At 44.5% G+C, this 11,411-nt stretch overlaps 1 protein-coding gene across 6 annotated transcripts; it reads left to right on the forward strand.

Moving 5' to 3' along the window:
* Window positions 1–221: 221 nt before the first annotated feature.
* Window positions 222–10,931, forward strand: PEX26 (peroxisomal biogenesis factor 26). Of its 6 annotated transcripts, none has more exons than XM_082738206.1 (6): window positions 222–548; window positions 682–1,035; window positions 2,327–2,467; window positions 2,947–3,242; window positions 5,282–5,428; window positions 7,864–10,931. In XM_082738206.1, exons 2-6 carry the CDS (start codon window positions 785–787, stop codon window positions 7,962–7,964), a joined length of 936 nt encoding a protein of 311 aa, XP_082594332.1. In that variant the 5' UTR covers window positions 222–548; window positions 682–784; the 3' UTR covers window positions 7,965–10,931. The 6 variants fall into 6 exon arrangements, with proteins under 6 accessions (XP_082594332.1, XP_082594331.1, XP_082594333.1 ...); XM_082738205.1 differs by having other exon boundaries at window positions 370–583; XM_082738207.1 differs by having other exon boundaries at window positions 370–544.
* The last annotated feature ends 480 nt before the right edge of the window (window positions 10,932–11,411 follow it).

The raw sequence follows: 11,411 nt of genomic DNA on the forward strand, positions 1-11,411 counted from the left end.
CGCTTAGCGTAGAGCTAGGCCCCGTAAAGCGCTGCACAAATGTGACTATGCCTGGGAAAGCGGAATATAGAAGGAAAAGTATCCAGCTCTGAAGTTTCCTTTAAGTGCTTTTAGAAGCCTGCTCATAACTTCACCTCCGTTACTGAAATTTCCTCTGCCTTTGCTGGAACTGGTTCGTGAGAGGACCTCCCCATCTCACAACACAGCCTCTGCTTTGTTATTTCCAAAAGCTTTGGTGCCAAGTTTGTTTTCTCCGGGGACAGAGACAGTTTCTGTGGCGTGGTATGCTGGGGGTTGTAGTCCGAAATTCCTCCATCTACCTCAAGAAGGCGACTGAGCCAAGAGCCAGAGAACTACAACTTCCAGAGTCCTCCGCGCCATCGGGACGCCATGAGTCTGCAGGGGGCTGCGAGAGCCGGAAGCATGTTGGTTACCTTGTCCCGCGCCTGCAGTGAGCGGCTAGATTCATGAAAAAGAACCTGGAACGGCCCTCCCCGGGGCTAAGTTGGTATCAGTACATGTCGTGGGGCCAGAGAAGATAGAGGCAGGTATTCCAGGGATGTAGCTATTCTGCAAATCTGAGGTGTGAATTGGTTCCCTGTGTTCAGTGTCTTGAGCTGGAGCATCTGCCCGGCTAACAGCCTTTGCCTTAGACATGTCTACTAACTTTTCCTTCCCCAGGACTCGGCTTCGGGAAGGGCTGTGGGCAAGCGTTTGAGGACTGTCCCTCTTCTCCCGGGCCGACGCGGGATATCCCGGAGACCCCGGAGAGGCTGCCACTCTGATGTCTGGAGAAACAGGCCCTAAGCCCAGGCTGGCTATGAAGAGTGACTCCTCGACCCCTGCAGCCCCCCTTAAGGGTCTCGGGGCGCCTCTCAGGAGCAGCGAGCCTGTACGCGTCGCCCCGCCTCCGTCGACAGCCGTGGTTCTGCTAGAGGAGGCTGCAGACCTCTTGGTGGTGCACCTGGACTTCCGGGCGGCACTGCAGACCTGCGAACGCGCCTGGCGGAGCTTGGCCAAAGATGATGCGGGCACGTACGTGCTGGGCTCCGTTCATTTCCGGGTGATCTTGGGGACGGACTCAAGATTTGGGGAGTTCTGTCATTCCCACATTGCTCATAAGGAGCCGTCTCTGATAAGCTGGTGTGCCCATTCTACAGAGGAGGAAGCTGAGGCACTGCCAATGAGGAGGAAGCTGTCAAGTCGGGTAACAGCTTAGTGAAAACCCATAGCCAATTCTTTTCTCCCTATTCCGGTGTAGAGTGGCATGATGGGAAGATAGAATGTCTATTAAGACATTCTAACCCTAATTATTTTGGTAAGCAGGATCAGTAAGCAGGTGGTGGAAGTCCTCTCCTAGGTACAGTCTTCTCTCCCAGGTTGTTCACTTCTGATCTTGGTTGATGAATGGAAATGGAGTTCAGAGCAGGAGTAGTGTTCTGGGACTGTTGAAGGACTGGATTAAAGTATCAATCTGATGAAAACCTTGGTCCTGCATTGCTCTTTCTAATGCTGTTAGCCTCTTCGGGAAGTTGAGGGAATCATTTCTTTGTGGATAGTAATGTTGATTATGGCTACACTTTAGGGAGGTGGGTTGAATAGTCAAAGCTGACCCCAGAGAAGGATGAACTAGGGAGCCCTGGCTGTGTTTTAGGGGGTTGAGTAGGGCTTGTGGCAGTAAATGCTAGAGGCTGTGATTTGGGGTTCCTGGAGGTACCTCACTTGGTGGTGCTAATAGGCCAGTTGTGAAGTTCCTATACCTACACTCAGGCAGAAACCTTGCTCAATCCCCACTTCTTCACTGAAGCAAACTCTTAGCTCCAGCTCTTTCCACCCACACACCTGTGCTGCATTTCACCTGGGTACAAAGATGTGTGATAGGCAGCAGTTGAGTTGTCTCCAGATTTATAGGAACTTTGAACTCCTGGGGGAAAGGGCAGTTTTCTCTCTGTTGGGGCTAGTAAGACCAGTTGTAATTTGAGCTCCACTTAAATACTAATGGGGAGGATAGAGGTGATGGCTACTGAATTGGGAACTGTATGGGGGGAATGGTCCCAGGGTGGTGGTGGGAATGGAAACAGGGGAACCATCCATCTTTCTTCCTTTGAGAGTGTGTGAGAGCAGGGGGAGTGGCAGAGGGAGAGGAAAAAATCTCCAGCAGAGTCTACACTGAGCCGAAGCATGGAGCCCGGTGCAGGGCTTGATCCCACAACCCCAAGATCATGACCTGAGCAGAAACCAAGAGTCACCTGTTAACTGACTGAGCCACCCAGGCACCCCTGGAGGGGAATCACTTCTAAACCTGAATTGGTTTTTCTGCTGACAGTTCCTTGGAGGTGAAATGCTCCCTGTGTGTTGTGGGGATCCAGGCCCTGGCAGAAATGAATCGGTGGCAGGAAGTCCTGTCCTGGGTTCTTCAGTATTACCAGGTCCCTGAAAAGCTACCTCCCAAAGTCCTGGAACTATGGTAAGTCCTTGTTCTGATTCACTGGGTCAGTTCAGAAACAAGAGGATTTTCATGTCCTTTTTTGAATCAGTGCCCAGTATCTTCTCTTTACCCCTTCCCTACCCTTTCCCTCTATATCTAACTCTTTCCCTGGTTTTTAAAATTTTTTTAATTAAAAAAAAATTTTTTTTTTTAAACCTCAAAACCTAGCTATAAAGGATGAGGAAGAGAGAATTTAGGAGTTGGGTAGAGGAAAAGAGGAGGGGGGGACAGTGGGAATAGGAGATGTGAAGTGGGATGATAGAAGTGGAGTCCTAGCTGACAGAGCTTCTTGCTACTTCCCAAGAATTCCTAATTCTTATCAATATTAGTATCCCATAGGGAAGGCCCGGAGGACACAGGGGAAGGATTGGATGGGAGAGGGTGGTACTAATGAGAGGTAAACCGACCATGGAGCACTGACTGTTTCTTTTTTGAAATTGGATTATTTGGGTTTGCAGTGTTCTTTTATACAGCAAAATGCAAGAGCCTGGAGCTGTGCTGGAAGTGGTCAGTGCCTGGCTGCAAGACCTTGACAATCAGGGCCTTCCAGAATACAGAGCTTTGGCAGAACTTCACCTGTACCGAGTGCTGCTGCCTCTGGGCTGCTTGTCGGAGGCTGAGGAGCTAGTAGTGGGTTGTGCAGCCTTCAGTGAGGAAGAGCGGCTGGACTTACTCCAGGCCATTAGTAAGGCAAGGCAACAGCAGAAACACCAACACTCGGGCACTGAGGAGGCCCAGAAGCTAAACCAGGAAGGTAGGACATTATTCTTTGGTGGCCTCTGTCAAGTGGAGTTGTGGGCTCTCCCTTCTACTTCGGGATTATCATGACATTCCTGGGAGCTTGGGAGCAATTATTTGTATGAGTAATTCCCAAATCACAGAATAGGAAACCTGTTGATTGGTTTAAAAAGCGAAGACCTGGGCGCCTGGGTGGCTCAGTGGGTTAAGCCGCTGCCTTCGGCTCAGGTCATGATCTCGGGGTCCTGGGATCGAGTCCCGCATCAGGCTCTCTGCTCAGCAGGAGCCTGCTTCCTCCTCTCTCTCTCTCTCTCTGCCTGCCTCTCTGCCTACTCATGATATCTCTGTCAAATAAATAAATAAAATCTTTAAAAAAAAAAAAAAAAAAAGCGAAGCCCTGACCCTCTGTAGTTGGCGGTGGAAGGAGAATCTCTGGGAGGTGTGGCTGAATCTCAGAACCATAATTCTGGTTTCTTTGAAAGCCAACTTCTCCTTCAGGTCCTGTCACTAGATCTCTTGTCTCTATCATGCTGGTCTGAGTGGGATGTTATTCCTTCTTTAAAGGCTGGCCCAAACACAGCTGAGGTATGCTGGGGGATAGCAAAAAAAAAAAAAAAAAAAAAAAAGCTGACACAATAACTTGGTAACTTGACTTAGATAAAAATTACTTATCTTCAGCTTGGGCCCCACCACCCAGCCTCCTGTCTGCCTTTACTTCCTAGATCTCCTGGGTATGTTCTTCAGTGATTGATGTTGCCCTTTAAGGGGCAGCCCATCTCTGCCTATTGGAATGCAGTTTCACACAATGGCTTTTTAGGGAAACCATTTTAAACCCAACATCATACACCTGACTTTTATCCTACATGGGATGCCTACATAGGGGTGGGTGTGGGGGTTATTTTGTTGTAAAGGATTTTAAAGGTCCTCTACTTCAGACCCTTCCTCTGGTCTTTGAATTTTTTCCATCCTCTTTTCCTCAAGTGATCCTATAGTCTATGCAAGGATAGAAAATTTACTATCTCCAGTAGCATCTCATTCCATGTATGGGCAGTTCTGTAGAGAAGTTCTTCCTGAAATTTAAGTTTTTTTTCTTGGTAGTTTTTAGCCACTGTTCTTTGATTTTTCTCTTGGTGTGTACAGAATAGGCCTGATATTTTTTTTTTTTTTTTTTAATTTGTGTGAGAGAGAGAGAAAGAATGAGTGAGCACAAGCAGGGAGAGGAGCAGGCAGAGGGAGAACCAGGCTCCCTGCTGAACTGGGAGCCCGATGTGGGACTCAGTCCCAGGACCCTGGGATCATAACCTGAGCCAAGGGCAGCCGCTTAACCAACTGAGCCACCCAGGTGGCTCCTGAGCAACCCAGGTTGATCCTTTTTTTTTTTTTTTAAATGAAAGTTCTTTAACTATAATCCTGTTCTCCAAAGTGTCTTTTCTTTGTGTGCTACAGAGCATGAACCTGCTGATGTAGAATCCTTTCTTTGAAAACAGGTTATTGGCTTCAGGAATTTCCTGTGGCTACCAAAGCCCTCTGCCCCTCCATCTCCTAGGGAGGAAAGGATGGGGAAAGGGTTTGATGGCAAGTTCAGAGTGTTCTGTCAGGACTTGGCACCACTTGTATTTTAGTTGGTGATGTTCATATTTACAACCTGAGTTTTGAATTCTTCACTATATATATTAAGTGCCTCTCTGTTTCCTGCATTAATGTGATAATCAAGAACTACTGCTCTTTGTAACTCTCAGTACATATCTTAGGCCAAAATATAAAGAATGCTATAAAATAATATTTAAAAAATACACCAGATATGCCAGGTTTACCTAGCTGAGTAGATGCTGTCTCTTAAAACTATCTCCTAAGGAGATGACATTCTAGTGATGTAGTCTGTCCTTAAAATATTTTTGGAGCTTTTGGAATCTTTTTTAGAACCACTTAATGAACTACAGGAGTGAACTAGTGTTGTTACCTTTTGTCAGCTTTCATAATCTTGCTCAAAGCTCAGAGTGGGGGAAGCTGTTTCTCGTGGAGTTACCTGCAGGTATGCGCTATCTCCCTGACCAGGCTCCTTCTCCCACAAGTTCCTGTCACTAATGATGTTGCTTCGCCGGCTTTGGGATTCTGCAGTGAGCCACTTCTTCTCCATGCCCTTCAAAAAGAGCCTCTTGGCTGCCTTGATCCTCTGCCTCTTGGTGGTAAGGTTTGATCCAGGTGAGTAATGAAGCCTGTCGTCTTTCCTGCCCTTCCTGGGGAAGGGGCTGTTGAATAGGGGCTGGGCCTGTGAGAGCCCTCCTGGGGATGGAGGCATCTCCTGTCCACTTCTCCCTGAGTCTCTTCCATAAGAAGGGACTGTTGGACGCCAGCAAGAGCCAGCTCAGCCCGCCCGGAAGAGAATAGCCCTGGAGTCCATGAGAGCAGTCTGGAGGAAATTCACTCTATTCCGTTGACCCTTGAACACTGACTTTGAGTCATTGTCATCTACTTTATCGGGAGGGTGAACTCTGACTAGAATGTGAAAATTAAAAAAAAAATTCTTTTTCCTCATCATAATACCTAAAAAAAAATTGTGGTAAATCATAATTGAAATACATGTACATTTTAGAAAATGTAGAAAATAGAGAAAAGCATAAAGAAGAAAACAGAAATCACCTATGAAGTTTGTTATTGTAATAGTTATACTTTCAGTCTTTTTCTATATGGATACAGATGCAATTTTGCATGTTATAAATATCTTTTTTTTTTTTTTTTAAGATTTTGTTTATTTGTCAGAGAGAGAGAGTATACACAAGCAGGCAGAGAGGCAGGCAGAGAGAGAGAGGAGGAAGCAGGCTCCTTGCTTGTCAAGGAGCCTAATGCGGGACTCGATCCCAGGACCAAAGGATCATGACCTGAGCCGAAGGCAGCGGCCCAACCACTGAGCCACCCAGGTGTCCCATGTTATAAATATCTTTTAAAACATGGCTTTAGGTGGCTAAATAATATTCCAATCTGCAGAAACTTCTGTGATTGATTAATAACCCCCTATTGTTGACCATTTTGATTATTTCTTACTCCGTTTTCTGCAGAGCTATGAAGTAGACATGAGTTCCCTAAGTGCTATTTGGGAACAACCCTTGTTATTTCCTGAGAATTAATTCCTCGAAATTAAGTGCTGGACCAAAGATTAAGAGCTCACCCTTTTAGATTTTTATGTTTGTGTGTTACTCTATGTGAGTTACAATCTAATCTTTACTCTTCTCATGAATTTAGACTTAGAATAGAATTATATAACTTTGAAAACTGCAGGAAAAACTGGAAACACTTATTCTAGTCCCTTCCTCCTTTCTTTCATTCTTTTTTTGATCAAGAAACCCAAGAACTAGAGAAAAAAGTAACTAGCCCACGGTCACACAAATAATTTGTCTATTTTTAAAACTGCCAGTTCTTGGGACGCCTAGGTGGCTCAGTTGGTCAAGCATCAGACTCTCGGTTTCAGCTCAGGTCATGATCTCAGAGTTGTAGGATCCAGCCCCACATGGAGCTCACTTGCGAGCATATGTGCATACATGTTCTCCTTCTCTCAAATAAATAAATCTTTAAAACAAAACAAAAACAAAACCTGCCAGTTCTTGATTTAATCTTTAGGTCTTCCCCATTTTCCCCATTCCCCTTCCTCTTATTTAGTGAGCTTTTTTTTTGCATAGCTCAGAGTTGTCCTTTTCACTTTGCTGAACACTGAGCAGAAATTTTCTCTGAATAGCTGTTTGCTTAAGGAAAGCGTCACTTGTAGTTCTCAGGAAAGCTAAGGATAGTTTGTGTTCATTCCTGTCCACTTGCAGACTTCTACTTTGTTCCACAGAGACTTGATAAAAATTTAGATTTTTTTTTTTTTTTTTTTTTTTTTCCAGTGGTTCTTGTAAATCCTGCTCTTCTGAGTGGGAACAGCAAAGGGTAATTTGAGTATGCGGCTTGCCCAGCTGCTTGGAGCCTAACCATGCTCTGGCCTGGAGCTGCTGACCCCCAGTGGCAGATTTAACTCATTGCAGTGGTGGTTCTGTAGCCCGTGATTCGGCAGCAACTAGAACTCTGAAGGAAGGATATAAAAAGAGTAGACTGTCGGTAATTTTCCTTAAAAATAACATTTTTCTTTTTAAGAAAGAAAAAAAATCAGTTAAAAAATCGGTAATAAGGAAAAACTAACCAATCAACTCAGCCCTAATTCTAAAGAGGTAGATTGTACTTTATTTTTAATATAATTAACTTAGGATAAAAATACGAAATACTGTCACTTGACTGCAGGTTGAGAAGGTATGAAAAAGAATGTAGTGAAGTCTCTTCTCAAATTTATCTTCCCAGAGGCAGCCACCATTATCAGTTTGTGTATGTATCAGAAAGCTAGGCTAAAATATATGTTTTCTTATTCTTAGCAAACTTAAGGTCACTGTAATCCAAGTGAAGAAAATATATCCCAGAGAATATATCCTAGAGAAAGTGAAGGTTTTCTTTATTGTTGGGAAGGGAAGGAAGAGCAAATAACATTAAGCTTCAACATATGCTTTAAAAAAATAACCCGTACTTCCATTTCCAAGGGATGGGACTTGAGGCTGAGGGGAAGAAGAGGGGAGTAAAGGCAGGTATACTGACAACAATCTTCCTTCTTCCTGCAGCTTCTCCTTCTTCTTTGCCCTGCCTCTACAAGCTGGCTCAGCTCTTCCATCGGATCCAAGAGGCCATGTTTTCTCTCTACCGGCTTCCTATCCACGATTGAGTGACTTTTCCCATTCCACTCAACCTCTATACTCCCCAGGTCTGCCATGACAGAAGCAGAGTAACTCATCCATGGTGGCCCTCCTATTACTGGCTGTGGCCCCACAGGGGTGGGGCCAGCCCCAATTCTAGAAAGAGTTGATCCAGTCTGGTGAACTATGTTTTGCTGCCCGAGTTTTCTCCCCTTTGCACCCTAGTTTGGCTGGTGTTGGTAGGTAATGTGGGAACAAAGTAGGGCCAGGGAGCACGAATCCTCTGGGATAATACTCCCTTATACCAAAGGCCCCTTCTAAAGGAGGGGTTTGGGAAAGGAGAGTATATCCATGAAATATTCCATCTTCTTGGTAAAAGCAAGGGATTGGTTTTTTAGGTCAGAGTGTAATGAAGCTGGAAGTTCAGAAAACTCTGATGGAATGACCCTTGGCCTTTCACTTGTGTGGAAAACTTAACCTCTGAAAATTGTCTCACAGGTCAGGCCCTTAGTTAGGCAGAGTGAAGATCTGAGAGGGCCACTTATTTCTCTTCTCTGCTCTTCTCCACCAGATCTGTGGAGAGGAGCATAGAGAAGTTATTTATCAATATACCATTCCTGTGGTTTCGCAGTAGGCTTGAAGCTGCTTGGGTCCTCTCTTTTCATACCAGGACGTGGCTTTCAGAACCACCCAGGTAACTGTTGAAAGCAAAGTAAGGCTGCTCCGCTCTTCTCACTGGGTAAAGTGATCTTGTTTGGTGCTTCTTGGGCTTCAGCTCAATTTTCCAGGTTGTCAGTGGCCAAGTCCTGCTCTATTACACACTCAGTATTCCTGTGTTCTCTTTCTTCCTTTTAGTTCCTCTCCCTGCTCTGCAATGGTATTTTTATACTTTGTTTGATGGCTGCCTAACCAGGTTCTGCCTACTCCCTTGGTATATACCGTTGCTGGTTCCTCTCCCTGCTTTCTGTGTCCTGTTGTTCTAGTTATAGTCTATTCTTTGTATAATGTGCAAATTTTTCTGCTTGTGTGGCCTTGAAAAGTAGGTCAGCCTTAGAGGCTGATGAGCTGAAAATGGAACTGGGTAATCAGGTGAGCTGGAAGGGATGTATGGAGGGAGTTGGCCAGAGGGGAGACACAGGTTTTGAAGGCAATGAACAATTCATTGTTAGGAGGAGGAGGACACATTGGGGCCATAGCGTTTGGGTATTTGAAATGTTTCAGCGTTTTCTGTCACCAGCCACAAGAATCTTACAAGTTTCTGTGCAAATAAATGTAAAACACTACTATGCTGTCGGAATTGTAAAAGGATTCCAGCAGGGGCTAGCCTTTTTGAGGCTGAAGGCCAAGCAAACTGCCCCCTGCTGGGTCTTCAGGCGGTGTTGATGCCAGGAATAGAGGAGATGCTTAGTAGTTTCAAGTCAACAGTTTGTCTTTAGTAAAGCGGGTGGGAAAAATAAAACCCAAACGCCTTTGGGAGGTGAATCCCTAGGGCGTAGTCCACCTCTGTAGGAAACAAATCTGTATTTTTACATACGGACTTTTTTTTTTTTTTAAAGATTTATTTATTTATTTGACAGACAGAGATCACAGTAGGCAGAGAGGCAGACAGAGAGAGAGGAGGAAGCAGGCTCCCTGCTGAGCAGAGATGCCAATGCTCGATCCCAGGACCCTGGGATCATGACCTGAGCCGAAAGCAGAGGCTTTAACCTACTGAGCCACCATACATACGGACTTTTAAGTAGAGTTAAGAACCCTGAGAAGAGGAAAAGAGACAGGTAAGCCTTGAGATCTGTTGGAATGATTTCTCAAAATGAAAATCTGGTCCCTTTCTCTACCCTAGAAAAAACTCTTTAATGACTTTGCATGCCTCACATGGCATTTCTTCTTAAATTCTTCATGGAATTTAAGGCCCCTTAGGCACTGGTTTCGGCTAATCCCTCCACTTTTATGTGGGGCCTCTGTTGCTTACACACGCTGCCCTCGGCCCAGCCAGTCATGGTTTTCTGAACATTTCATGTTCCTTCACACTGCTGTATCTTTAGCACCTGCTGTTCCTTTTGGAAGGCCCAGCTCCCACTTTTTGCCTGGTTAGCTCCTCAAATTTCCAGACTTACTCAAGGGTTACTTTTGGGAATCCTCTCCTGATGTCTACTTTCACCTTTTTATGTTAGTGACCCCATAGCCTTATAATTGCAAAGTCCTTTGTTACCTCCAGTAACTGTGAGCTCTTTGATGCTGGGGAATGTGGCTTGTTGCAGGGTTTAAGAATCAGTTTGGATCCCTGCTCTACGACGTATGTGACTGTTGGAAAGTGACCTATCCTTTCTCAGCCTCACTGTCCTCATCTGTTAGTTATTATTTCATAGGGACTTCTGGGCCTAGCCAAGCACCTAGAAAATATGAAGCTATCAGAGGTGTTTAAATTAATGAATTGCTATAGCTGTCAGGACAAAAGGTCCATGTGCTTTTGGTATATTTTGTATTGTGAAAAGTCTGAGTAAAAAGACCTGACTATACCCAACTCCTTTTTCTGTCTGTCCCCTGAAGTTCTTCCATATTCAGCTTCTAGGCCTCTAGGTTCTCTGTGTGATGTTCGTCTTGAACTCTGCCATATTGTCTGGCAACCAGCCCCAGCTACCTTCCTAGTCAGTCAAGGAACTCAGAACCAGAACTGCTCTGATAACTTTGATATTTTCTAAGAATGGAGGCTGGTATTCATATCAGTCTTCAGGTCTGACTTTAATGAGGTCAGAAATGAAGGGAGGGCTTCCTTGTTACACTTAGACCTGTGCTGTCCAACATGGTAGCCACAGGTGGATTTTGAGCACTTGAAATGTGGTTGGTACAAATTGAGCTGTTCTGTGAATGTAAAATACTCACTGGATTTTGAAGATATAGGACTATAAAAGTGGAAACTCAATAATTTTTATATTGATTGCATGTTGAAATGATAGTATTTTGGGTATGTTGGGTTAAATAAAATCTATTAAAATTAATTTCAGCTGTTTCTACTTTTTTGTGGGGTTGCTAGAATGCTTAAAATGATATAAATATATGACTCACTTTATATTTCTTTCAGGCAATGCTATTGAACACACAGTATACATCAAGTTCAGAGGTGATAGCAATCAGCATTGTACGGTGGGATTTTGTAGGATGTTAGATCTGGGAAGATCATCTCTTACACACCCCATCTCCACCTCCCCCCTTTCTGTAAGTTAAGGAAATCGAGACCGAGAGAGGTGAAATTATTTGCCCTGAGTCTCATAGCCTGAATAAGATAAAAGTCACTGGACCCTCAAATCTGGTATTCCTTTCACTGTGCTATGATTCTGCTTCACTTGCCCTAAAATCAGTCACTCTCTAGCTTAAATTCAGTTAATATGCAAGTATGTCCAGAAGGGGTAACTTTAGGTGGAGTTAGTGGATTAGTTATACTAGGTTCTGAGAAAATACAACATAGAACAGATATTTTA

Source organism: Mustela nivalis, assembly GCF_964662115.1.
Source record: "Mustela nivalis genome assembly, chromosome: 7".
Lineage (NCBI taxonomy): Eukaryota > Metazoa > Chordata > Mammalia > Carnivora > Mustelidae > Mustela > Mustela nivalis.